At 51.5% G+C, this 27,690-nt stretch overlaps 1 protein-coding gene across 2 annotated transcripts; it reads left to right on the forward strand.

Moving 5' to 3' along the window:
- The first annotated feature begins 2,717 nt into the window (after positions 1-2,717).
- AXIN2 (axin 2) lies at positions 2,718-27,470 on the forward strand. Of its 2 annotated transcripts, none has more exons than XM_039716350.1 (11): positions 2,718-2,936; positions 3,915-4,845; positions 10,565-10,705; positions 16,016-16,118; positions 17,976-18,116; positions 18,264-18,748; positions 18,874-19,056; positions 19,341-19,559; positions 20,097-20,192; positions 21,518-21,685; positions 25,698-27,470. In XM_039716350.1, the coding sequence occupies exons 2-11, from the start codon at positions 4,022-4,024 to the stop codon at positions 25,822-25,824; spliced, it is 2,487 nt and encodes an 828-aa protein (XP_039572284.1). In that variant the 5' UTR covers positions 2,718-2,936; positions 3,915-4,021; the 3' UTR covers positions 25,825-27,470. The 2 variants fall into 2 exon arrangements, with proteins under 2 accessions (XP_039572284.1, XP_039572285.1); XM_039716351.1 differs by having other exon boundaries at positions 18,877-19,056.
- The last annotated feature ends 220 nt before the right edge of the window (positions 27,471-27,690 follow it).

The raw sequence follows: 27,690 nt of genomic DNA on the forward strand, positions 1-27,690 counted from the left end.
AGCAGTAAGTGGGACTCGGAGAGGTTTTTATCCAGCATTGTTTCAAAGAAAGTAGAGAAAGAGGTGGTCAAGTCACCTTCTCATGGTTGGAGGTCCTGGGCTGGAGGTGACACCACTGTCACCATCCCAAGGGGCCCAGAGGGACACAGGCTGTTCATTCTCCCAGGAAATTACTATTTTGTATGGCTCAGTAGCACCTGGCATTGTGGCACGTCATATTTGGCATTAGGAGCAGCAAAAATATTAATAATCCTAATAATTCATAACTCTTGTTGTGCCTTGAAAGGGCTTTTACTGTTCAGCTCGTGGGCTTGGCAGGACATTTGCTTTCCATGTGCAGTGGTGGCCATTCCCAGGCCTGGGAAATGTGTAACTGGGCAGCAACAACAAATTCAGCCTCGTGGCTCAGTAGCACCTGGCATTGTGGCATGTCATATTTGGCATTGGTCTGGGAAATGTGTAACTGGGCAGCAACAACAAATTCAGCCTCGTGCTCCTTCGTTATTAGCCCAGGGTGCCCAGCCCAGCCATGGTCAGTTCACTGGCTGGGTGACAAATTGTGGCTCCAAAGGACATCCCATCCAGGGCCACCACGACACTCAACCTCTGGGGGTGTTTGCCTTTTGTTCTGGTGCAGAGGGGGTGAGCAGGGCCTGGAGCAGGAGGAGGAATGTGCTGTGGGGTGAATGCAGGCTCTGGGTTTGGGGATGGTGCAAACCAGCAGCTCTTCCTTACAGAGAAGGCTGGGAAGGGAGAGGGACAGGTCTGTGGTTGTGATCCTGTGATTTCTGAACCCTCTTTTAGGACCAGGCTGTCCCTGGGAGCAGCACTGCAGCATCCCCAGGGTGCCCACTGCTGTTATCCCACGTTCCCCATTGTTCCCTTGGGATCCCCATAGTTCCCCTGGGATCCCCATCGTTCCCTTGGGCTCCCCACCATTCCCTTGGGATCCCCATCATTCCTTTGGGGTTTCCTTCTGCAGGGCAGGAGGATCCCCATCATTCCCTTGGGATCCCCATCATTCCTTTGGGGTTTCCTTCTGCAGGGCAGGAGGAGAGAGAGGGGGGAGGCCCTGGGATCATCCCTGGTGCTGGGAGCAGGGTCTGGCTGGGCTCCACTTCCCAGGGCTCTGGGGTCTGTGCTGGCTGCAAGGGGCAGCTCAGGAGTGTGCCCTGGATGTGGGGACAGTGTGTGACCCCCTGGCCTGGGGACAAGGGCTGGGCTGTGCCTTTGCATTCCCAGGAGGTGCCCTCGGCCTGGCACAAGGGCTGGGCTAGCCAGGGGCTCCACTGTGCCTTTGCATTCCCAGGAGGTGCCCTAGTGATGCTCAGGGACAGCCACCTTCCAAGGTGACGTTTCTTTGGCCAAAGGCTTTGCCACCTGCCCTGCCCCGAGTGACAGGACAAGACTCTTCTGCTTGAGATATGGAATTTTCTCCTAATTTCAGTTATTTCCTGAACTGACTAAAGGCAGAGTTGCATTGATTATTAGGAAGAAATGCTTCCCTGTGAGGGTGCTGGGTGCCCAGAGCAGCTGTGGCTGCCCCTGGATCCCTGGCAGTGCCCAAGGCCAGGCTGGACAGGGCTGGGAGCAGCCTGGGACAGTGGAAGTGTCCCTGCCATGGCAGGGGTGGCACTGGATGGGCTTTATGTCCCCTCCAACCCAAACCAGTCTGTGATTCCATCATAATGATAAAAATCAAGCCGAGCTGGACCCATCAGCTCTGCCAGCCAGACCAAGGTGGGCTCTGGACAGAGGGACAGCTCCTGGTGGGGGAACTGCAGAGCCCCCGGGTCCAGCCTCGGAGCAGGCTGAGGAGGAGGAGGGCAGGAGGCTCCTTGGATCTGGAGGGCAGGTTTGGGGGCCAACCCCTAATTAAAACCTTTTGTATGAAGTTCCAAACCCTCCATTCCGTGCCTGGTTAATATTTAACAGCTGGGGCCGGAGATGGGAACGCAACTGCGGCCGGGCTGCTTTGGCTGCTGTGCCAGTTCTATTGCAATCAGGGGTTGTTTAATTAGCCTGCAGAGCGAAAACAGCCCCGCGGATTTTATATATATATATATATATATAAAATATATATATTAAAAAAAATTAATAATAATATGGGAACCCGCCCCGTTTTCTCCCCGCCATGAAAACTTTTAGCAAAGTTTTGAATGCCGGGGAGTCGCCCCCGCCCTGCGGCGCTGCGGAGGGCTGGGGGCGATGCGCGGGGGATGCGCGGGGGATGCGCGGGGCGGCGCAGGGAAAGGGGCGCTGCGCCTTTAAGGCGGCGGAGCGGCGGCCGCGATCGCTTCCCTTTGATAAGGTCCTGGCAACTCTGTAGCCGCCGCGGGAAGGGCGCAAAAAATAAATCCTGACCCCAAAAAAATGTGTAATAATTTGATTTTCCTCACCAGCGCTGATGCGCGCACCTTTCCTGCCGCCCCCGACCGCGCTGAAGCCGCCCCCGCGCCCGCCTCGCACCGGGGATGCCCCGGGGCTGGGAGCACCGGGAGGGGCCAGGGGTGCTCCCCCGGCTTCTCCCTCTTTTTCCTGTTAATTTTAAAAATTCTTTGGGACCTTTTCCTCTTTTTTTTCCCTCTTTTTTTCTCTTTTTAATTTTTTTTTTTTTTTTAGTGCGCTACCGCCCTTGCAGGACCGCTCCGCCGGGCTGCGCTTTTGTATTTAAAATAAATAAAATAAATAACCAGGGGAGGGAGGGAGAGGAGGGAGGCGCGGATCGCAGTGGGCTCCTTCCCTCGCAGCCCCCCCCTCCCTTTACCCCCCTCTTTCCCGATGCTCTCCGATGCGGTTGCAGCGCCGGGGAGGAGAGGAGGAGGAGGAGGAAGGCGAGGAGGAGGAAGGCCGGCGGGGGGAGCGGGTGCAGCCTGCGCGCTGCCGGCGGCGGGGAGCGGCGGGGCCGCGGGCGCGCAGCGAGCTCCGGCTCGGCGGTGAGTGGCAACTTCGGGGGCGGCGGCCGCCGCTTCTTCTGCTTCAGATACGGGATTTTCTCCTAATTTCAGTTATTTCCTTAATATTTTTTTCCCATATATATATTTTTTTTCCCGCGGGGTGCCCGCGCTGCCGCCCTCCGCGGGCGCGGAGCCTCCGCGCTGCCCGTGCCCGCCGCTGTTGCTCGCGGCTCGGAGGGCTCCAAGTCGCTCCGGACTTTTTTCCCCCCCTCTTTCCTCCCCCTCCGACCTCCCTCCTCCCAGCCCGTCGCCATTTCTGGAGCAGGTTTTTATTATTATCATTATTATTTTGCACGCCGGGCAGCCCGGGGCTGGGGGCTGCCCTTCTCCGACCCCCCCATTCCCATTTATTGCCCCTTTTCCAGAGCCGGGCTTGCTGTCCTCGGCTGCAGGGGAGATGCGGGGGGCCCGGGATGCCCCGCAGCGCCCAGGTACGGCCGCCTCGCCTTAGCCCAGCCTCGGGGGTGTTTTTTGGGAAGGGGGGGGTCCCTGCTCCAGCCTGGCTCCCGCAGAGAAGCCCCAGCATCGCTTCTCGCGGGGTGGGGGACACCGGGACACACGCGGGTGGGGGAGCGGGGCTGGGCTGAGGGGCAAATGGAAACCAGATGCCGGGGCAGGGACGCCCCGAGCTGCCCGGGGCTGCGGGGGGGCCCCGCCGACACCCCCGCGCCGGCCCCGGCCCCGCTCAGAGTGAGCCGGGAGTTCAGCGGAGCGGATCTGATAGTCGCGATCGGGCTGGCGATAGAGCCGCGCTCCCTCTGCCCTGCCTCCCTCCCTCCCTCTCTCTCTCTCTCTCTCCTTTTCTTTCTTCCTTTTTTTTTTTTTTTTTTTTGACTTTTAGGAGTTGAAAAGCCTGTTTACTTTTTTGCCTTTGATGTTGGGAGGATCTGGTTTTGATTAGATCAATACTCCTTTTTTCTTCCCCCCCCCCCCCTTTTTTTTTTTTCCCCTTTGCAGAGAGGAGGCTCCGAGGATCCCCTGCTGACTCCAGGCTGAGGCAGGCAGAGGCACAAGGCAGCTCCTGAAGCGACTGGGAGCCCCTCTCCCCAGCGAGCTCCGGAGCCATGAGCAGCGCCGTGCTCCTCGCCCACCTCCCCGACCCCAGCAGCAGCTTCAGGGAAGACGCCCCCCGACCCCCTGTCCCGGGGGAGGAAGGAGAAGCACCATGCCCGCAGCTCGCCAGCTCGTTTCTCGCCAAAAGCCAAAGCTTCAAGGCCATGCCGGTGCCTCCTGCCCCGCGGAGGAATGAGAACGGACTCGGCGAGCCGGAGGGCAGCGCGTCCCCGGACTCCCCTCTGGCCAGATGGACCAAATCCTTGCATTCCCTCCTGGGAGATCAAGATGGTGCCTATCTTTTTCGGACCTTTCTGGAAAGGGAAAAATGTGTGGATACCTTAGACTTCTGGTTTGCCTGCAATGGCTTCAGGCAGATGGACCTTAAGGATACCAAAACTTTACGAGTAGCCAAAGCTATTTACAAAAGGTACATCGAGAACAACAGCATCGTCTCCAAGCAGCTCAAGCCTGCTACCAAGACCTACATAAGGGACAGCATCAAGAAGCAGCAGATAGATTCCATCATGTTTGATCAGGCACAGACTGAGATTCAGACTGTGATGGAGGAAAATGCTTACCAGATGTTTTTAACTTCTGATATATACCTCGAATATGTACGGAGTGGAGGAGAGAATCCCGCTTACATGAACAGCAATGGACTGGGGAGCTTAAAAGTTGTCTGTGGCTATCTCCCGACCTTGAATGAAGAAGAGGAATGGAGCTGTGCAGACTTTAAAAACAAAATCTTGCCTTCGGTAGTTGGACTATCCAGCAAGACGTTGAGGGTTACAGCGAATGTCAGAGCCACGGAAACGATCGAGAACGGATACAGGTAAGGGAACCCCTGGAAACTGGGCTTTGTTTTAACTTTAGGGACTTTGAGGGTGTTTCTCAGAAGGCTGTTGGGGTGGGAATGGAGGGGAGGCAAGGCTTCCTGAAGGGCTGGGAGCACAGCTGCTTCCCCACACCTCCAGACACTGGAATTTGTGGGGTGTTGTCTGAGTGTGGGGTTTTTCCCCCCTCTACAGAGGAAAACAAGATCCTGTGCTCTGAAGCCCTATTGGCTCTTTCAGTTCTTTTATAGATCAAAAACTTCATAGCAACTATGTCCTCCGGACATGCGTTAATTATTGGTTCAACTTTCAAACCTATTAAGAGCAGTAGTGGAGTGGATCACAGAGACACATGAATAATGTAACCTACCAGTTCCCCAACTCCACCATCAACCAGTGTTTAACGATCTTGGTTGTGTGGGAAGCAATTGTGCGGTCGTGGAGGAGGAAATGTGTGCACTGACTGCATCAAACTCTGCAACTTGGGCAGAATCTGCTTTTATTTTGGCTCTGTGTGTGTGTGTGATGGGCAGCTTCTCCATGGCGTGGGGTGTCCGTGTCATGTCAGAGCCATCTAGGGTGGCTTTGAGCCAGTGCGTACAGGAGGATACCTAAAATTGGAGTGTTTCAGGTGGTAGAGGCATTCCAGGTGTGCATAATAGATCTTTGGTGTTTGGTGCTGCCGTGAGCTCAGGGTTAGGCTCGTGAGGAGCTGGTTGTCTCCAGGGGGATGTGGGGACGCTGTGCGGTGACAGGCTGTCCTTGTGCCCTGCTCCTGCGGTGCATCTGCATTGCCAGAGCCTTGCCTTTTGTTGGAAATGGGGATGGCACAGCTGTGCGAGGGTGAGGAAAGCAAGAGCCATCTCGAAGTGCAGGGGGGGATGGGAAAGAGAGACTCTGATGAGCAAATGATGAGTTGTATAATCCTCTGAAAATGTATTCTTTCCTCTCCCCACCCTTGCCATAAATGTGGATTGTTGAATCAGGGCTGAGGGGAGAGGGCTCTGCTGCAGATGTGCGCTCTCCTCCGCCGGCCCGGCAGCCTGGGGGTTGGTCTGGTGAGTGTTTGACATCTCGTTTACAGGAATTTTGAGAGTGTGTCTGTGATTCATGGACATCAAAGGGCATCAGGCTTCTCCCGGCGGGGCTTTGCTGGAGCGCTCCTCTGCTGCCCCCGGAGAGCCTCCAGCTGTGCCGGGCTCGCCGGGGCCCTGGGGTGCTGCCAGGGTCCCCCGTGCCCCGGAGGGTGCTCCAGAGCCCCCTTGGTGCTCCAGAGCCCCCTTGGTGCCCTGTCCTGCCGGCGGGGCGGGATGGAGGGGCTGGCCGTGGGCACAGAAGGGATGCTCTCCATCCCGGCGCTGGCAGCTGCTCTGTGCAGGACCTGGGAGCCTCATCTCGTGCCTCAGCCTCTCTGCCTGAGCATCTGCTGCTCTCCACAACTTGGTTTGAACTGCTGCCCTTCGCTGGCTTTCCAGGAGGGGGATGTTTGATGCTTTTATCTCTGAGCCTTTGTTGGGATTCAGAGCTGGAAGGGCTTGGCTGTATGTTCTACCAGAGCTGCAGGCCCTGCTAAACCCACATGTGCCTTGTCCAGGAGAGCTCTTGCAGCGCCGTGGCTGCTTGCCTGATTAGTGCTGGGATTTTTTTTCTTTTTTTTTTTCCCCCCTCTTTTCTTTTCTTTTTTTTGTCCAGGGATTAATGCAGCTTGCTCCTCACATGTCAGATCTACCCTCCTAGGACGTTAGGTAGTGCGTTTTGCTTTGATCACCTTCTGTTGAATTTCCAGGAGCTTTTGCTCTCCACGGGGCCAAGAGATCTCAATGCAAAGAGAGGGGAGGTCAAGCTGAGATGCTGCTCAGTTCCTCCCATTTGTGAAGCCACTTGTGCGTGCATGTGCTCGGAGCTGATGAGCATATGGATGGGTTATCTCTCATCACTCAGCATTTAGGATCGCGGCTAGGATTGGAGCTGAAGCTTGCACAAAGTCTTTCCTTGGTGAGTGGCCAAACCACACCTCCCTCATGTGTGTGTTGGAATTAAGGAATTTCTGCTCAGTGTGCTCTGGTTTTGAAGGGCTGTGCAGGCTCTGGCCATTCGCTTCGGTGGGTTTCAATGTGATTATCCCAGCGAAAGCCCTGGGCTGAGCCCACCTGATGGTGGGAGCTCAGTGGTCCCAGGCCAGCCTGGTGTGTGCAGAGACCACCTGGAAATCCCAGGGCACGGAGCCACAGCAAGCGGGAGACAGCAGGAACTGGACAAGCTGAGAGACTTTGTTTGGCCCCAGTGCTGGTGATGGACAGGAACAGGAGAAGTCAAGTGAAAACACAGAGTTTGCACCTGGCTGGGGAGCAGGCACTTGCAAACTGCTGGCTGTGTATTTGGAGCCCTAATACAGGGAATATTTTAAAAGCAGGACCTCCCTCTTGTCCTGCCAGGCAGCTCCCCTCCCCTCTGGGCTGTGGTGTGGTTAAAAGTGGCCTCCCCAGGCTGCTGTGCTGGACCTGGCCCCATGCTCCAGGAATTCCAGCTATTATTTATACGCGCTTCTAAATTTATCAGGCACGACTTTGTGTACACAGAGAGCGCCTCTCCCTTTGCTGTGCCGCCGGGGCAGCGTGGCTTTGCTCAGCCCAAGGTGGGCTCATCTGCCTCCCATTAGGCTCTAACATCAGTGGGACTGGCCCTGCTGGGGAAGGCTGGGGCTTGCAGATGGCCTTCTGCCTGCTCCCAGTGCTTCCTGGCCTTTGAAAGGACCCGCTGGTGCAGCTCCTTGTGTGTGAAGTTATTGGAACCAAGTTTGGCTTCAATTATCAAAGTAAATGATGCCATTGTAAAGCTATGCTCCAAGCACTGTTCTACAATTAGAGCGTGGAAGCTGTGATTAATGTAGTTGTGTTAAAATATACTTTTATTTTTCAGGTTTGTGCATGTGTTGGTTTTTTTGCCTTTTTTTGAAATGTTTTTAAACCCATGGTTGCCCAGTGATGTTTGTCCCAAGAAAATACTTAATGAGATTCAGTGCTGCCTCCAACTGCTCCTTGCACAGTTTTTCTCTCTCTGTAGTAGAAGTCTGTGGTTTGACTTGCCCAAGTGCTTTTATTTCTAAAAGCAATCTGACAATAAAAAAACCCACCCCCCCACACTTTGGAACTGCACCCTCATAACAGGGGTTATGACCAGGAGCCCCTCTGAAATTTTCATGGCATTATAATACCTCTGATATGGCCATTGCCTAACATAGCAGAGAGAGGGAGAGTTACATGCTGTGTGTCATTGCATCAGGATAAGAATAGGCTGAGAAACATCAGACATTCTCCTTGAAGCTCCAGAGCAACTGCTACCTGACAGCTGAAAACACTTTGCATATTGAGTTTGGAGCTGGGCTGTGTTTGTGTGTGCAGCATCTGTGGCAGGAGACCACCGCTTTCCCTGGAATTTAAAACCCTCCCAGGCAACTTGATGCATCTGGGTGCAATTACTGGAGTAAGGTGGTCAAATTAAAATTGGGGGGAAAAAAAATCCAGAAACGTTAAATGTAGCAAAACAGCCCCCACTGGTTTTCTGAAAGGATGGGGAGATTTCTGTGGCGTGGTGTTGGATGTGGAGCAGGGATGAGGACTTTAAAACCATGTCAGCTCTAGGGGTTATTATTTTTCTTCTTGTCCACGAGGTGTTGGTAGGTGAGTGATGCTGCAGTGCTGCTGGGGAGATGAGTTAGTTCCGGCCACTTTCTCTAATTATATGTTTGGACACACCTCCCTCTCCCTGTGCCATACCCACAGGAGCTGCTGCCTCCGCCCCCAGCTCGGCCCCTGCAGGGATGCTCCTGTGGGAACAGCATGGCACATCCACCCCTGGGTGTGACAGGGGTGACAGACGCCTCCCAGCAAGGTGCTGCTGCTCTGCTGGGGAGCATCTGCACCCCTGAGCCTTTTGTGGTCCTCAGATGCACTCTCAGGAGCTGAGATGGTTTCAAATCAAAGAGTGGGAAGAGCTGCATCCCTTACACAGTGACCCAAAAGCCCACCAGGGCCCCAGGAAGGGTCTCTGGGACTGCACATGCCCCTGATCCAGAGCAGAAGACTCCATGGCTTTTAGAGGGACTTTTCTGTAGTAGCAGCAGGATAACTTTGCTTTCACCCACATGTGGAATTAATTTGTCTTTGAAGATTTAACTTCTTTCCTGTGGCATTCCTTACTATCTCATTTTTTTCCCCTTCTTCTTCTTCCCAGATATATATTTTTTAACATCTTGATCTCCCCATCAGAAATGCCTTGGCCTCCTTGGAAAGGAATGCAGCCCCGGCTGGGCTGAATACCTGCCTGCAGCCAGCCCCACACTGCTCATACCAGAGAGGCCCATCTTCCCCACCAGCCTTCCCCCTCCTTTTCTCTATTTTTTTCCCTTCCCCTTCTTTTTTAAAAACTTAAGCCTTACCGAGGCTGCTGCTTTTTGGTGCTGGGGGAGGAGGGATGGGGTGATGGGGGCACAGGGATGAGGATGGAGATTGAGAGGGGGCAGTGGGAGGATGTTGCTGTCACTTCAGCCCAGCTGGTCCCTCCAGCCCCAGGGGGGCAGGGAGATGGAAAGCCCATTAAAAAAAACCTGCCGAGCCTGCTGGCACATTCCTTAGGCCCCCAAGTCCTGGGTAAGTGGCCCTAATTATTAAAATCAGCAGTCCTTATCAGATGACAAGGCCTTTTGCTTTGATATACAAAGGCAGAAGTTTAACAACCCCATCTTGCCCTGGAAGAGAAACAAAATGTGCACCTTAACATGCAGCTTCCCAACCTCCCTGCATAATCCCCTTATCACCTGCCAGGATGTGTATATTGATCCTGGCTGGGGAGCTGGAGGCAGTGGGCAGGGGGATGCCCGGGGGCTTCCCCCATGCAGTGACCCTGCCATAGTGACCTGGCTCTGCTCCATCACAGCCTGTGATTCTTCACAGAGCTGCTCCTGGGTGCTCAGCTCAAACATCCAGGTTTAGGGTTTGCTTTTCTGGGTGAGGAGTTGTTTGGGTCAGTAACCCACGTGCCCATTAATGTAATGTGCTGCCCTCTCCTCGTGTCTCCCATCCATCCTCCTCTTCCTCACACTATGCCAAAAAACACGAGTAGGAGGTTCTCCTAAAAGCTAGGCTTTCTGGTGTGTGTTTTTACAGTGCCAGTGTTTTTGTGGTGCATCCATCCTTGGGAGGCCAGGCCTGGGACAGCAGGTCTCAGCCCTGCCCTGTGCCTCTGACACCTGGGGGTCCTGCCCCTGTAGTTCCAGGCAGTTCTCCTGGATCAGTGATACCAATAATTTGTGTTTCCAGAGGGATCCTAACCCTTGTCTTCAGAGTAGAAGTAAGCATCGTTGCCTGGTTCCTTGTGCCTTTCAGTAGGACTCGAGCTGTGAACTTCTTGGACTTTTCCCTGCTGGTGCCAACAGCGAAACACCTGCTGACCTCAGCAGTGCAGTATCAAGCCTTAAGGACTGAGTTTTTCAGGGTATCAAAGGATGCAGAGGCACTTCCTGGGGTTTTCCAGAGCACTTTAGAAGATGCTGAAAGTCTTTGAGGTTGTGCTCTGGGTGTGTTTGGCCGCAGCATCCTGGTTTAGGCGGTGTGCTGGCTGCGGTCTGAGCAGCGGATGGTTTAGTGTGCTTCCCATGAGGATGGTGCTGCCACCAGGCCCAGGACTGTGTGCTAACTGGGTTCCTGTTCTGCCTGCCAGGTCCTTCAAGAGGAACGACCCCGTTAACCCCTACCACGTGAACTCGGGCTATGTCTTCGCGCCGGCCACCAGCGCCAACGACAGCGAGATCTCCAGCGATGCCCTGACGGACGACTCCATGTCGATGACGGACAGCAGCGTGTGAGTACCTGCCACACTTTGGGGTGGGACACCTGTAAATCAGCTCTGTGGGGCTTAGGGGAGTGATGGGCATCGACCCCAAGGGGTGTGTGCCCAACCAGGGCATGGCACTCTCTCGCTCTCCCTCGCGCCGTCGCCGCAGGTATCGGATGCAGGGAAATGATGAATCCCTCTCTTGCCATTTTGCAACTGCAGCTGAGCAAACATGTTCTGCCCTGCCTCTTGGTGCTGCCTGACTAACCCAAGGAGTGAATGAATCTCCCTGAGCCTTTGTCTTAAGGCCAGGCTTCCTTAACTAGTTATCAGTCATCAAAGAGGAGATTACTTCCTGTAGGAAGTACTTTCTGTAATTAACGTTCGTCATTAGTGTCAGAATGTACATTAATAGGGCCAGTGACCTGAAGGGGCAAATAGCTGCTCATCTAGTGTGGCTGGGGCAGGCTTCAAAGAGCCATTTGGATGGAGCTGCATGGATCAGGTGTGGGTGTTTCAGGAGCATACAGGCATGAGAGATGATGCTGTGGCTGAGCCCAGGAATTGCAGGATCTTGTCTTCTCCTGGCTGCTGAGGAGTGTGCAGCTGGGAGCAAGGTTTGACTGTCAGTTTGCTTTCCCCAGCAGGACAGAAATGGTGCTTTTGTTTCTCTAGAGAAGATAGTGAGGCTCACTTAGTGCTCCTAAGGACCATTTTCTTCACCTTAGCAGAAGGCACATGTTGCTGTTTGTGTTTCATGGTCTTCACTTAAGTGCCCACCTGTAAGCAGAGTGCTGCATTGCTGGTCTTTCATCTTGAAACTTCTCCAGTGTCTCTGTCAGACATGTCCAGTGGTCTCTGTATGCTCCTCAGAGAGATTTTCATGCTGGGTTTTTGAAGTCAACATGCATGAAGATGCACAACGGAAAACAGGATTTACTAAAAATCCTCGATGCATAAACAAAAAGCCTTTTTAAATTTTTTTTTTTAATGCACATGTGTGTTTTGAACTGATATTACGGAAAAAAAAATAGTTTGTTGTCCCAGCAGATTCCCTTATTGAACAATATTGGCATTAAATAAAAGAGCTGAATCATAGGGTGACTTCTTTATTTCTTCTTACTGGCTCTGGTTGTATGTGATCATGTGTCAACAGAGCATTCATTGGGTTAGTCATTTCTGGACCAGTGTAGGGTCACTTGGGATTCACAGGGCTAGGATTATACCCTCTCTTCACAGCAATGCCAATTGTAGGCCTTATACAGATGAGAGCACTGAGTGAGAAATAAAGTGCATGGTGGATGAAAGGCTTAACTGAATCGCTTTCAGCCCATTGTTAGTCCAGGGGAGCTTAGCGGGGATGAGAGGGCAGCAGCCCGCTTTGAAATTTGCTTGAACAAGTGAATAGGAGCTCCCCATAAAGCAGCGCCTGAAAGGAGCTGCCTGTTTTTTCCTGCTGTAACAATGGCCCGTGCAGGCTGTGAGAGTTTGGGGAAGCTTGGCTGATTAAACTGCCCACGGCTCCAGGCTGGGGGGCAGCGGGGAGCCCGGGGGTGGCACAGGGGCAGATTCCTTGCCTGGGGATGGCACAGGGGCAGATTTCCTGCCCAGGGGGTGGCAGAGGGGCAGATTTACTTGCCCAGAGGTGGCAGAAGGGCAGATTCCTTGCCTGGAGCCCTGGGGTGGGAGAGGGGCAGATTCCCTGCCTGGTGGTGGCAGAGGGGCAGATTTACCTGCCCAGGGGTGGCACAGGGGCAGATTCCCTGCCCGTGCCATGCTCTGGCCCTGGGGCTGGCAGCAGGGCACGCTGCAGCTTTCTGCAGCTGGGAGAGGTAAACTGGCACTTCTGGAGGCTGGGCTTAAACTTAAGGCAGGTGTAAAACTTCCTTTGCAGAGGAGGAGGGCTGCTGCCAGCATCTCTAGAGTGGTTGGGATTTTTGGGTGCTGCTGGCAGTGGCTCTGCTGGAAGCTGGAGGGGGCACAGACCCACCCTGGCTGAGCCCAGGTGCTCAGCCTGTCAGGTTTTATCCCCCTGGAATGGGAGGCCTTGTTCCTTTCCAGCAGTGTAAATGCAAATTAGTTCTTTTGGCTCATATTGGTATCAACTGAAGAGGAAAAACTTGTTCTGGAAAAGTCTGTCAGACATAGCAGTAAAGTGAGTTTGGAGCTTTTTTTTTTTTTTTTTACATAAATCTGAGTCTGAACTGCACTGGGATTAGGAGAAATCTCCAAATAATGCGTAATCTGCCTTTTTTATTTTATTCCAGAAGCCAGGGATCAGTCTGTCCCTATATATTTTGTAACAGCCACAAAGCATCATGCAAATTTCTATTTCCATTTCTTGATTGGGGGGGGGGGGGGGGAAGGGGGTTTTTTTTTTTTTTTTTTTTTTTTTTTTTATTTGCTTATATCTTATTTATGGATTTACTTTGGACACAGGGGAATGCTGCTGAGCAAACTTCAAATATTACCTTATCTTACAAACCAGGCTTTTGATGTTGGCAAGATCAGAGGCTTGTTTCAGAGCCGTTGCCAAATGAAGATGGGAGTGAATGCATATGCGCATGAGTCTGATATTTCAAAGCAGCAGTAAAACTACATTCAGGTTAGGTCAGGCACATCTGAGTCAAAAGGCTAAGATAATTGGCTCAGCTTAAATGGCAGCTGACTGGGTAGAAGACTTCAAACTAGTGTTTCCCCCAGAAACAGATTGGCTTAGCCCCAGCCTGGTTAGCTGAAATGTTTATAATTAAACTCTACTATTTAGTGCCTCAGTTCTGTAGCTCTTCAGCCTGCAGCTTTTAGTAGCCAAGAAAGTGAGTGCAAGTGTTGGCTGTTGGAGCAGGGTGGCACCTGGGGTTAACCCTTGGCCTGCCCCAAAACCTCAGGCCCAGTTCAGCCCTTTCATTTCCAAGGTGCTTTCCCCTGCCTGGGGGCTCTGCTCAGCATTGGGCCCCCCTATCTCCTGCTGGTGGCTCCAGCTCCATCCTCTGTCCCTCCTGCAGTCAGGGGTCACTTGGTCACCCCTTCAGCCCTGGCCTTGTCCATTTCCTCCCTGTTTTCTGGGAAAGGCTTTAGACAGCTCTCAGCAAAGTGGCTGCTGAAGCCCCTTCCCATTCCCCAGGCTGACTTTCCCAAGCTGCTCCACAGCCTTCCCATCCCTTAGAAATACCTCTGGGTTTTTTTCATTATTTTTGTTTAAATTCTGCACGTTGTTACAAGTTGCAGAACTCTCCTGCCAGGGCAGGGCTGTGGAAGCAGGGAGCTGGAGGTTTGATGTGGGGCTCTCTGCTGTAACCAGAGGAATTTTAGGGGGAAGGAGCACTTCTTGTATCAACCTGAATGAAGACAAATCATAAAGTGAGGAACCCACGCTGTTGGGTCAGTGTTGCTTTTCCTCCTCCTCCTTTACAAGTAAATCCCAGCTCCTGCTCCATGGCCTGTCCCTTTGGGCAGAGATGATCCTTGTGGAGCTGGGAAGTTGGGGATACCCCACAAGGAGATGTGTGCCACAGCAGAGGGGTTGGGGACAGCTGGCAGAGCTGGAGGGAGGTGAGGAGAGCTGCAGGACTCCCTGGTTGTATCCTTGTGGTGGACACACAGCCCTTCAGCTGCTTCCCTGCTCCTCCCCATCTGGCCTCTTGGACAGAGGACACCTCCTTTTCCACTGAGTGTGTCAATGGGATTCATCCCGTGGGTTCATATGCTCGTGCTGGCATTTTTAGTTTCCTGTGAAATGCCTGTTTCACTGGGCATTCCCTGTGCTGAAGGTGTTCCCTAAGAGACCCTTGTCTCAGGAGGCCCCAGTTAACAAACACATCTCTGAAGGTACAGGTGGTTTTGTCTTCACCTCAGATTTGCTTTTCCCCCATCCTCCCCTGAAACTAAGACATGTCATGTGCCCCAAACCCCTTTGCCCCATGGATTTGTGGAGCAGAAATACTTCATGGGGAGGTGCTTGGTGGCCACCAGTGGCTGTGCTGGTCTGCTCCTCCAGAAAGTTCCTGGAGCCCCCTGTTGTGCAGTGGGGACATGGGGACAATCACCTCCTTTCATTTTCCATGTCACATGTGCTCAAAAACTGTGTTTAGAGGAGGTGCTCACCTTGTGGCCTCAAGGGCCTCCCAGCATGCTCATTTTTATTACAAAGATTTTTCCAAGTTGATTAAGCTGGGATTGTTCTGATCCTTCATTCCAGGCTTTGCAGCTCAGTCTTGCTCATTATGGCACCTGAAGGCTTTGGCCAAGATCCTCACAAAGCTCTGCCATTGCCTGCTTTGAGTGGTGCCATGTGATCACCCTCCTCCAGGGGAGGGACATGGTGCCTCTGGGAGGGTGTTCTGGTGTGTGCCCACCATCCCCGTGGCCACGGGAGGGGACACACAGGGACACAGTGCCACGCTGGCTCCTCTGGCAGCAGCGTGGGGCCAGCGCTGTCTGCTCCTCCTCGGGCTGGAGTTATTTTTTCTCCTCTCAGGAGATGAGTCAGGTGTGGGGGCAGGTGGATGAAAGGGATGGCACTGGAGATCAAGGTTTCTCAGGCAGTCTGAGGGAAGTGGTGGAATTAGACATTCAGGATCTCCAGGCGTGCTCTTCCGGCTGGCCCCGCTGTCTGTGGAAGGCCCTTTCATCCTCACTGGGGTAATTTTTTGTGTGGCTGGGTAAAGATGCCTGGAGTGGGATGTGCAGGGGGTTGTTCCCACTGGAGAGCCTTGAGCTCCTGGCCTGGTGTCTCCTTGTGGCTTCCTGTCAGGAGCTGGGGTGGCTGTGGCAGCAGTGCCCTGTCCAGAGGACAGGCCATGGCCATGTTCACACCCCGAGGTGTCCTGTACTGGCCAGCCTCAGGGCAGGGGAAACATCCTGGATCTTAAATGGGACTAGAGGTGAGGAGCAGTCTCTGGATGGCCATCCATCCTCAGCCTCTTCCTTGCTTCCACTGTGCCAGCAGTTCCTGGGCTGTCCCAAAGCTTGAGGAACGTTGTGGTCCTAGAGAGTGTAATTGGATGGGGAAAAACCTAAAGTTAAAGGTCGGGAGCAGAAACGTGGTGTTGGAAGGGCCTTGGAAGTGAGGCTGATGGGATCTTTGGACCTCTGCCCATGTGGAGTTGCCTTCAGCTTTTCAGCTTTTGCTTAATTACTGCACATCCATGTGCATCCTTTGGTGACACAGGCACTTCCCACACCGCCGGATATTTGAGGCTTCGGGTGTCGTCCAGAGGGCTCAGCACCTCTGGGAGCAAGGGCCTGCGGCTGCCTGGGTGGCTCCAGAGGGGATGGAGAAGTGTCTCAGAGCATGGGGACAGCCCCAGCTGACGGTGGCCTCTCTTCCATGTGCAGAGATGGGATCCCCCCGTACAGAATTGGGAGCAAGAAGCAGCTCCAGCGGGAGATGCACCGGAGCGTCAAGGCCAACGGACAAGTTTCTCTACCTCATTTTCCGGTGAGTCCAGGAGGGAGCTGCAGGGTCTGGGTGGGCGGTGGGAAGTGCTAGGGCTGGGGACATGCACACATGGAGGGGAGAGAGCATTTCCATCCCAGGGTGATGCCAGAGGAGAGGTGCTGCTGGGTGTTGGGCAGGAGCCATGTGCTCCCAGCATCGTTCCAAAGCCCTGCTTGTGCATGCTCGCATCTTGGTCCTTCCTGAAACCACCTGCTAACTGGGAGTTGTCAGGGGCACTGAATTTGTCCTGTTGGTTAAATCCCAAGTGGAAATGTGTTGGTTAAATCCCTTTGGGTTTAGTGGGAGCCTTGGCTCTGGCTGCCACCCTGACACTCCTGCTGTGTGAGGCTTGGCCTCGTGTGCATCGCTGCGAGAGCTGGGTGTGTGAGCTGGGGGTGAGCAGGAGCTCCCAAAGAGAGAACTGGCAGCAGATCCCTGCCTGGCTTTGAGGGGATCTGATGCATGGTGCTGCCCTGCTCTTCAAAATTAACTCACTGACTTGCTAATTCAGTTGACTTGCAGCCTCTCGATTCCTGCAGTGTATAAACTGTTTACACAGACAAGTGTAAACTTATCTTGTCTTGAGATTAATATGCTAAAATTCCTCTTTCTGCTGTCTTAAGCAGCAAGAAGTCATAGATGATATTTCTGGTGGAAGGTCGGGGGGTGGTTTATGTGGTTTTTCTTTTTGGTATTTTTTTTTCCCCTTCCTTCCTAAAGAAAGTTCTATAGCCTGAGCTTGTAAATTAGATTATTTTGTCCCAGGGCGTGCAAATCGACTTTCTCTGTAAGGCAGTGCTTTGATCAGGGACTGAATAGAGCCAGCTTGTGTAAGAGTGACAATTTCCAGCAGAGTGGCCTTTTTCTACCCTCACATCATTTCTGGAGCTAAGTGGTTGCCGGAGAGAGGCCCCACCTCATCTGGTGGGTAGTATGTGAAAGAGTTGGCAGTTCAGCTTTCTGCTTTCGGGGGGGAGAAAGAGGGAGAGTGGGGGCAAGGAGTGGGGTGTGTGGGGATGGCAGGAGGGAGGGCAGAGTCAAGTGGGTGGTTTCTTTTTCCTCCTTTTTTTTTTCCCTTTCCTCCCCTTTTCCTGCCATGTTTGCTTCTTTTGGCAGAAATTCGCGTTTTGCCTTTTTATATTCTGCACTTGATTTGGAGATGTTCCCTTTTTCCCTTGATAGATCTGCTTGAGGCAGCCAAGCTCAGCAGTGTAGCACCGCTAGCCTGCAGCAGCTTTCTTCATTTTCTGTACAAAGAGATGGAGGGGGGGGGAAGAGATCTAGGACACTGTTGAGACAACACTACCTCAAAGGTGCCCAGTGTGTAGCCAGGAAATAAATTACCAGCACTTCTCTGATCTGCAACCGTTTGACTTCTTTTCTTTTTTTTTTCCCTCCTTTCCCTTTTTCTCCCCCATCTTATTTTTTTTAATTTCCAACTCCTTTCTGTTTATACTCACTTTATTCCTTTAGTTAAAGTCTCTCTCCCTCCCACCTCAGAGGTTTTTTTTTTTTTTTTTTTTTTTGATGTTTGACAACAGTCTTTGAAGATTTTCTACTTCAGAGTAGCTACTGATGGGCTGGTTGTACTACAGAGAGAACAAGCGGGGTTCCTCAGAGTGCGACCAACTGCTCCTGCCGAAGGCAAACGCTGGTGGGGAGGATGTCACTCCATGAGGCCACAGCACTAGCTCATAAAAATCCAGAGCAGACCATGCCTAGTTGCGGTCGTCTTTTCATCCAAACATGGAGACACAACAAGCGTGGCGGGGCCGGCGATGCCGCAGCGGCGAAGCGCCCGCGCCCCGCGCCGCCCGCTAAACATTGCCTTGTGCCTTCTGTCCCCGCTCCTTGTAGAGGACCCACCGGCTTCCCAAGGAGATGACCCCGGTGGAGCCAGCCGCCTTCGCCGCCGAGCTCATTTCCCGGCTGGAGAAGCTGAAGCAGGAGCAGGAGACCATGGACAGTCTGGAGGAGAGGCTGCAGCAGATCAAGGAGGTAGGATTAGCGCTCCCAGAGCCCCGCGTGCCACCCGGCCGGCCGGCGGGAGGGGGCCGTTCCCTGCCCACGGGGGGGACGTCCCGGCGCGCGCCTCGCCAGCTCCCGGCCCCTTCCATTCATTCCCTGCCATCCCTTGTCTGGCAGGACGAGGAGAAGGAGGGCGAGCTCCCTGCCAGCCTGCAGAGCAGTCGGGACGTGGGCAACCCCCAGCACCCGCTGTCGCTCCTGCCCTCGGGCAGCTACGAGGAGGACCCCCAGGCCATCCTGGACGAGCACCTCTCCCGCGTGCTGAAGACCCCCGGCTGCCAATCGCCCGGCGTGGGCCGGCACAGCCCCCGCGCCCGCTCGCCCGACCGCCTGCCCACGGGCAAGCTGCCGCCCGGCACGGCCTCGCTGGCTGCCTGCGCCCTGCTGGGCAAGGGCTTCATCACCAAGCAGACCACCAAGCACGTCCACCACCACTACATCCACCACCACACCGTGCCCAAGACGAAGGAGCAGATCGAGGCCGAGGCGGCGCAGCGGGTGCAGTGCTGCTGCCCGGCGGGCGGCGACTACTACTGCTACCCCAAGTGCAAGGGCCACCCCAAAAACACTGACCCCCCTCTCTCCCCGCTGGAGCCCTTCGGGTAAGTCACCAGCATCTCCGTGGCGCCCGCCCCAAACATCACCCATCGTCCCGCTGCGGTGGGGCTGATGGGGACGGGGGCTGACCGTGGGCTCACCGTGGGCTCGTGTCCCTTTTTGCCACCAGCAGGACGGGGACGCTGCTGAAGAGGCCGGGCCGAGGAGTGGACAGTGTGGCCCCGGCGGCCGGGGACGGGGGGCTGCCCGGCCCTGGTGGGGTGCAGCTCCCCGGGGGTGAAGCGGATCGGGCGCAGAACGTCTGGCAGTGGATGCTGGAGAGCGAGAGACAAAATAAGCACAAGACCCATAGGTAAATACGCAGCTGTCTGCAGCAATATCGCTCCCGGTAAATATTTATATATTACATGGGCTGTCTATTTTTACAATCGCTAAAAACAAATGAGACTCTTTGCTCCTCCGGTTTAATATAAAAGCTGTTCCGCAGAACCAGAAAAACCACAAAAATGTCATGTTTTTGGCAATAAACCTCCTTTCATGTTATGACAGACTTTTGAGAGGGAGCGAGCAGAATAGGAGCTGCTATTAAAGTCATATTTTCCAGCTTTTCTAACCCGGCTTCTTCCCTTCCCCAAGCACACAAAGCACAAAGAAGGCCTACAGCTCCGACTGCGCCAAGGGGGCCCCCGGCCGCCACCACCCGTGGGGGACGGGCAGCCACCCCCGCGGGGCACAGCCCGCCCACCCCTTCGTGCAGGACCCCGCCATGCCCCCGCTGACGCCACCCAACACCCTGGCCCAGCTGGAGGAAGCGTGTCGCCGCCTGGCCGAGGTCTCCAAGCCGCAGAAGCCACGGTAAGGACGGTCCCCGTCCCTCCGAGGGGACAAACGGGGCTGGGGGAGCTTTGCTGAGGGTGGTGGGGATGTGTCCTGCCCGTCCAGGCAGAGGGATGGCTGTGGGCACGTGTGACAGCCGTGGGGACGTGTGACAGCCTCCTGGCCGAGCCCAGAGGATGAGCCTCTGTGCTCCAGCCCCACCCTGCACCGGCACAAGTAGTTGGAATCCGAGGCTATTACTTCCACTCTTTTGATGGCTGTAATTTGCCCGTTTTTCCTCTGGGACGGGCTCCAGCTACATACCAAGTGGGGAATTGGACTGGTTATCGTTCATTTGGGTATGGAAGGATAAATTAGCCCACAGCATTTTTAATTCTTCCTTTGATTGTTTACAACATGTGAGGCTTGATACAAAGAGCGAACTTAACGACCCACAGGAGACTTCAATTAAGGAGATTGTATTTCAACAATTTTTTTCTTAAAGTTGTTTCTTCTCTTTTTTTTTTTCCCCTCCCCCTCCTTCTTCCCCACTTGCTTTCCCCCTCCCCGCTTCAGATGTTCAACCTCAAATCAGCAGAGGGACCGAAACCACTGCGCTGCCATTCAGGGGGGAAGCTCCCCTTTCTGCAATGCAAGTCTAACGACAGAAGAGTGAGTATTGCACGTGCAGGAAAGGAATGGGAAATAAATATATATATATATCATAATTATATTTTCATTAAATAGATTGCGCTTTGAAAGGAGAGGAAATTCTTATATCTGAAATTTCCCCTTTCAAACATTCTTCTCAAAGAAAGAACAAAACATTTTCAAATCTTGTCTCCGGCTCTTTTTAACTTGCATTCCTGTAAAGTGGACAAAGATTGGATTAGTCTAATTACAGGATGGTTCTTTTAACAAGAAATCTGCTACAGAGAGGTCTAAAATGGCCTAAATAATTAAAGTTTTCTTTCTTACCCTCTTCATCTTAAGCAATGAGTAATGTTTGAAGTCCAGACTGAGCCACCTGACTAGAGCCTTTCATTTTTAATTGGTTGACCTTAAGTCCACCAGCTGTCTTTGCTAGCAGCTTTTTTTCTGAAACCACTCTACAAAGACTTAGAACAAATTAGGAAGACTAAATTACTGCGGACTAACACTTTGTGACCTTTTGACATGCCAAGTGTACATTGCCTCAGAAGCAGTTGTAGATTTGGCTGCATGGTATTCACTAGAGTGTTGCCATTTTGCTGGGTAATATTGTTTTAATTATTCTTGAAGAAGCGTTGCTTGGGTGCAAATGGCAGAATCCAGTTAATTTTATCCTCGCTGGGAAAAATAAGATTACCTGGGTGCTTGAGGTGGAGCATCTGGCAGGGGGTTTGCTTTGGAGCCTGGTGGTTGCAGGTGGTTTTGGGCACGAGGAGGAGGAAGCTTGGGAGATGTTTTATATGAGGGCAGATGAAAAGAGCCTTTAAAATCCTGAGGGTGCAGTCCTGGGGCTTGCTGGGGAGCCCAGCCTCACTCCCTCAGCTCCCCTTTGCCATGCTGGGGAATGGCTTCAAGCTGAAGGAGGGTGCTTTTAGGTTGGATATTGGGAAGGAATTGTTCCCTGTGAGGGTGGGCAGGCCCTGGCACAGGTGCCCAGAGCAGCTGTGGCTGTCCCTGGATCCCTGGCAGTGCCCAAGGCCAGGCTGGACAGGCCTTGGAGCAGCCTGGGACAGTGGGAGGTGTCCCTGCCATGGCAGGGGTGGCACTGGACGGGCTTTAAGGTCCCTTGCGGAGTGAGCCATTCTGTGATTCCCCCTGTGGAAATCTGGCAAAGGGCTGTGCAAACACATCCCAACCAATTCCCAACCAAGGCAGTAGAGGAATATCTGATTTTCAGGGTATTTCTGACAGCATTCACCGACTCCACTGCTGATTGGAGTGAGGGAAAAACAGCCTGTTCTCAAATGGAAAACCAGAGGGTTTTGTGTGTGTTTTCTGTTTTGCAGTCACAAAGAGCCAAAGAAACTGCCAGTTGTTCACACCTCTCAGTCTGGTGAGCTGGTTGTCACCTATTTTTTTTGCGGAGAAGAAATTCCCTACAGGAGGATGTTAAAGGCCCAGAGCCTGACACTTGGGCACTTTAAAGAACAGCTGAGCAAAAAGGGAAATTACAGGTAAGAATGTGTGATTTGTTTGTTCTTTAGGGTGCTACAGCAAGTCAGAAAAGTTAGTAGATATTTTGCAGGCCCACTGCAGTGACACTTTGGATTTTCAGAGGCTGTGGACCTTCTTAGTCTCTTCCCACTCAAAGCAGGAGCAACGTGGAGATGGAGAGAGGAGCCTTGGCTGTAGGGCCACCTCCTCCCTTCCACCCCAACCTTTTCTTAATTACATTAGGATCTGTGCTCCAGCCCTTCTCCAAAAGGCTTCAATAGCAGGGGAGTGTGGGATGGCTTTGTGGCAAAGGCATGGAGCAGGGGGATTCAGATTCCAAACTGGGGTCAGGCTTCACCTGGGTGCTGGTCTCCTGCTTTGCCTAATGTTCAACTATTCCATTTTTGATTATTTTTTGCAATGCTGTGGCCATAAATGGGGTCAGTGATGGGCTGGGATGGTGCTGCTGAGGGACGTGGAGATGGAGCTCGCTCCCTTTTCTCTTCATCAGAGGGGAAGAAAACCTCTGCCCTGCAGGGAAAGCTCCTCCTGCAATTCCCAGTTCCTCCTCAGAAACACCAGCAAACCCTGCTGCTCTGGTTTCCATCTCCCAGTTTAACCAGTTTGCTGCTTCCTCTGCTCAGTTTGCTGCCTTGGCTCAGCTGTGGCAGTAGCTTCACGTTGGCTTTTTTGGCTGCTGTTTCCCAGTGGATCTGGGCACCTTTGGGATGCTCTGTTGGCCACTTCTCCACACCGTGAGCAGGAGAAGGATGTCCCAGCTATTTTTTTTTTTTAATTTGCACGGAATTTGGTGGTGCTTCAGAGAGCTGTGTGTCTTGCCCTGTAACTGGCAGCCTCTGATTTAACCTGCAAATGTTCATTTTGGTTTGGTACAGAGTTCCCAGCTTGCTGCCCCATCCCTGGTCTCTCTCATACCTGTAGAGGCCAGGGGTTGGTGACCCTGGGCACTCCCAGGCTGGGGGATGCCAGGCTGGGATTTCTCCATGGCTCTTGCACAGTGGGGCTGAAATATCCCAATTCCTCTCCAAACCATCTTTGCAGCCCACCCAGCTGCCATTGGATGGCACCAACCAGCAAGTGCATCCAACCTGGACACCTGCAGGATAATCCCTGGGCTTCTGGCACCCTTGTGCCATTTCCCAGCCCCTAAAGCCTGTCCCACTGTGCTCCTCCTCATTTGCACACCAGTTTCCTTGGCCTCACCACTGCTCTGCCACTGCCCAGTGGCTGTGTTGTCCCAATTCCTCCCAAAAAACCCAACTTTTTTTAATGTTTGTTGGTTTTCTGTGACATTTTTCAATGATGCCCAAGTGCAAGACTAGGCTCCTGAAACCTCTGTGGCCCAAAAGCCCCTCCAGGTGCAATTATTTGTGCCTTGTCCGACTGTAATTACTTTAGAAAATGTTTTTAAGTGACTGACAAGGATGAAACAACGTTTTGCTTAGATCTCACCCCTTTACACCTGGGTAAAGACAATACAGAAATTTATAAAAGGAACTTGGGTGCGTGCCCAGTATTTTATCTTGCACAGACACAAGGTGAAACTAATTACACAAATGTGTGTACCTCCAGGGAATCATTTTGATCTAAGCTTTGACTTTTGGCTGGACTTTGAGTGAAACTGCGGGTGACCTTCAGGGGAGAGGTCCGTGGTGCCCGGAGTAGCGTGTGTGTTACGGGGAGGCACTAACTAGGCTGCTTTGGTCACATCTGGCATTGATTTCTTTTTAAGGCACATTTAATAAGCATGTCTTTGAAGCCCTTGCCTTTCATTTAATGCACAAAGACATGCAGAAATGCTCCACTCTCCAAATTCTTTATTGATTGGATCAGTTTGCGAGGCGGGTACCTCGGGCTCCCGCGATGCCAGAGCCCCGCCGGGGAAGCGCTGCCTTGGCTTTCCACCCCCCCCAAAAAAATTTAAAAAAAAAGGAATTAAGCAGTGATTTAATACTGATGGCGTTAACAAAAAACAAACATACAGGCACAGAAAAAAAGTGGGTGGTGTCGGGTAATCTGGGGATGGCAGTGGTTCAAAACAGAGCTGCAAGGCCGGGCCCGCGTGCCTCGATTGGTGCCAGATGTCCCAAAAAATAAAATTTAAGAAAAAAAAAAAGCGGCAAAGCTTGCCACATAAAATATGTTTCAATGGAAAGCCCATTGCTGAGCAAATAAGAGCAGAGTGACTTGTTTGAAGATGTTGTGGGGGTGGAGTTTTTTTTCTTTCTGCTTTGCCTCCTCTTCTTATTTTTCCCCATTTCTCTCTGAAATAAGGTTGTAATTATGTAAAAGGTCATAGCGCGTTTTCTCAAATAAAAATTTTGTAAACACAGCCAGGGTTTGGGCTTGGGGAGGAAGTTCTTGGGAAGAGTGGCTGTTATCTGGACAGGGGAGAGGGAAGGGAAAGTTCTTTGTAACTCATTCAAACTTTCCTTGGGTTTTTTGGGTTTATTTCAAGGCTGCTGTCCTGGGCAGTTGTGGCCTTGACCTGCAGCGTGGAAGTTGGTGGGAGTTGGGCCATTGACTTCCCTGAGTGCAGGCTCTGAAGGACTCAAATAATATGTTTTTTCCTTGCTGAGCTGTTAAAGATGCAACATGTGTCAGTTCTGCTTGGAATGACTTCACAAAAATACATCCTAATCATTCCTGGACTAATTAGAGGTGGTTTTATCTCATTGACTGAAAAGAGGGGTCTTTTATCCCCTTAACAAAATAATTTTAATGTCCCTGAAAATAAAGAGATATTTCAAAAATACATCATGAAACAAGTCACTAAATAGAAGTGTCTGATTCCAAGGCCCTGCTGTGGCCCTTCCAGTTTTAGTAGTAAAAGGGACCTTCATTTGATCTCCTTTGCCATCCTAAAGAAAATCATAATTACAAACCCCCTTCTCCCTGACAATCATCTGCCAACCCAAGTTGTCTGAAAGCTACAGGGGAGGGGTTAATTTTTTATATATATTTTTTTTTTTTAATATATATATAGATATATTTTTTTTTCTTTGTAATCCATCTGCTGGAATATTTTCCATCCCTGGCAATCAGATGGCAAAGCCCTTTTCCAAGGGAAGGCAGGAATCTCCAAGGAGGTGTTGGGCGGCAGACGGACAGACTCCCTAAATGCTACCCCTCTGAATGGAAGCCCTTCATTTGTGCATATGCAATTAAGCAGCCTTAGAAGGAAGAAAGCTCCAAACGGGATAAAAGGAACCTTTAATCAAGAAGCTGAACGGTCTAATTCAGGATAATAGAGGGGTCCTTACTGTTTGACACAGGAGGGGTGGGGGTGCTTTTTGTCTCGGCAGCGTTGGCTTCATGATCTAACGACCCGGAGCAAAAGAGCAGGAATGCAGGACACTGCTACTTGACCTCGCCGTGTCACGGCCCAGGGGCTGGACCAGGCTCTCAGAGTGCTCCTGGGTTTGTGTCCCTTAGCTTGGAATGGGCTTGTTCCAAGTCCGGGATGTTTTTTCCAGCGGGATCACCGCAGAGTTTCAGCCCCTGCGTTGCAGGAAGCTGGGGATGGTTTGCTTTTCATCCATCCTTTTAATAACAGTTGCTAATTTTAATGTTGGCCTTCAGCTTTGAAACAAGAAAACACATGAAAGAAAGAAGGTGGGGAGAGAGGGGAACCTTAAGAATGCTTGGCTTTGAAATCCTGTTTATTTATTTTTAAATGAGATATTTGACCAGAAATCACGGCGCTTTCTAATTTTCTTTATGGCTGGGGATACCCACTGCCAGTGTGTGTAATCTGCTCGCTGGAGAAGCTGTTGTCACCCCTGAGGAGCATTCACAGCCCTGCTCCTTCCATCCCACCCCATCCCTGCAGCCCCAGGGATGCTTTCAAGCCACCAGGCCCAAGCACCCCAGAGTGTTCCTGGAGGAGCATCCTCAGGAGGGAGAAACTGCAAACGTTGTGGTTACAAAAGAACCAGCAAAGCATCCTTTGCCTTTTTACCTTTTGATTTATTTGGTTTTTAAGCCGTGTTTTAATTCTCTTTGCCACAGATACTACTTCAAAAAGGCCAGCGACGAGTTCGACTGCGGGGCGGTGTTCGAGGAGGTTTGGGAGGACGAAACCATCCTGCCCATGTACGAGGGAAGGATCCTCGGGAAGGTGGAGAGGATTGATTGATGGCACCCGTGTTTCTCAAGAGAGCTTAACCTAGGAAAATCTTTGGACACACACACAACAGTAGTGATGATAAGGAAAGAGGAAAAAAAAAAACAAACAAACCACTCTGAAGGAAAAGTTTTGAACCAATGAAGAAAAAAAAAAGTGAAGTCTGTGAAGACTTTGCTGAATTAGCCTTAGAGGAAAAGAATGGCATTTATTATTCATGAGTTGGGTACTGAGATGATAAAAACCCTGGACTATTTATTAGAAACATGACCACTGTTGGCTATTGGAGATGCAGACCGTGTTTGAGAGACTTCCATACATAATATATGATTTCCTGGGGATCTGAAATCTATGGACTAAGAGAAACTGTGTATAGCTTACCTTAACAGTAATCCTTATTGATATTTATTGAACAGTCTGTTTTCCCTTAAGTCCAGTTTTTGGATATGCTGCTTTAACAATGGAGAAGAGAGGGGCTGGGAGGTAGGGTGAGGGGAGGAAGGAGTATTTTATTTTTTTACGTTTTTCCCACTATCTAAAATTTAAGAGTTTGGCGATGAGCACATTCATTATGGGTTTTTTTTGAAGGGGGAGAAGGGAAGGAGTGAGGTCGTGCCCAGTATTTCTCCAAGTGAAGATAAAACTTTCCTAAAGAAATAATATTAAAAATAATAATAATAATAATAAAAGCCGAAATCCTTCTCCATTCACCTAGAGACCGGTGCATTTTAATCTATGCTGCTCTAATTTGAAATAAAGGTCTTAAACATTAACTCTATTTAGATGCAATATAACAACAACAACAGCAACAGGTTATTTTGTCCATGGATTTTGGCGGGGTGATGTTTTTGCCTTGCTGCTCTCAGTGAGCAAAACCCCGAGCCTGGGAGGGCTGGAGAAGGAGCCATCCCATTCCCACGTCCATATTTAGCACAGCTCGAGGTTTAAAAGGTTAAGAGCCCGTGTGGGTTCCACAGAGCTAAAGGTTTTTAGCTGTTCAATGTTAGCACTACTTGTGTTCCAAGGCCGTGTCGCTGCCACGGGGCGCGTTCAGCTCGGTGTGGAGCGTGTGAGTCCTTGTGTGCTGGGGTTTGGTTGGGGTTTTTTTTTTGGCTGGGTTTTTCTCTGCCTCACCTTGAACACCCACAGGCTGTGGGAGATGTGGGTGAAGGCTCTGGAGCTCTGTGGGGTGGGGTTTTTGGGGCAGAACAACCCTTTCCCGAGAAAGACCTTGCATTTCAACAGTTGGGTTTTGTGTTGATTAAGTTAATCTGTGCATTCTGTTTGCCATTGCTACTTTGTGTAAGTCTGTATATATTGTAGAAAATGTATGGTGGAAATATTAATACACTATCTCTAGTGTTTTTTAAATTTAATCAGTACAGTACCTGTGCCTGCATGGTGTTACAGACCATGCTTCGCCCTATATTCAGGGTTCAAGCTTTCCCTTGTTTGTTTAAGGGGTTTATGTATAAATATATTTTATGCCTTTTATTACAAGTCCTGTACTCATGACTTTTGCCATGGCATTTTGTTCTACTTATACTGTAAATTATGCATTATAAAGAGTTTCATTTAAAAAAAAAAATTACTTGGTACAATAATTATTGTAATTAAGAGATGTAGCCTTTATTAAAATTTTATATTTTTCAAATTAATATTGTCTTGACTTTTTTTTCACCCTTAATGCCTTAAGAAGGTTTTTTCTCATCTGTGGTGGTAACTGGAAAGAGCTGGTGAGTTTCCCTGCCTTGGCAGGGGCTGTTCCTGGTGGGAAGGAGGCAAAGCAAAGGCTGGAGCTGCTCTTCAGTGTGGGGATTAAATAATTTACAGCTCCTTCAGGTAACTCACCTGCAGATTGAACCTGGTCTTGCTTCC

This window comes from Passer montanus, unplaced genomic scaffold (assembly GCF_014805655.1).
Source record: "Passer montanus isolate IOZ18808 unplaced genomic scaffold, ASM1480565v1 scaffold35, whole genome shotgun sequence".
NCBI classification, from domain to species: Eukaryota; Metazoa; Chordata; class Aves; order Passeriformes; family Passeridae; genus Passer; species Passer montanus.

Excerpts from the sequence above, each read along its gene's own strand:
- AXIN2 (XM_039716350.1), top strand. The coding sequence starts at position 4,022 with ATGAGCAGCGCCGTGCTCCTCGCCCACCTCCCCGACCCCAGCAGCAGC. Across the intron at positions 4,846-10,564 it reads ACGATCGAGAACGGATACAG|GTCCTTCAAGAGGAACGACC; the intron begins GTAAGGGAACCC and ends TCTGCCTGCCAG. Across the intron at positions 10,706-16,015 it reads TCGATGACGGACAGCAGCGT|AGATGGGATCCCCCCGTACA; the intron begins GTGAGTACCTGC and ends TTCCATGTGCAG.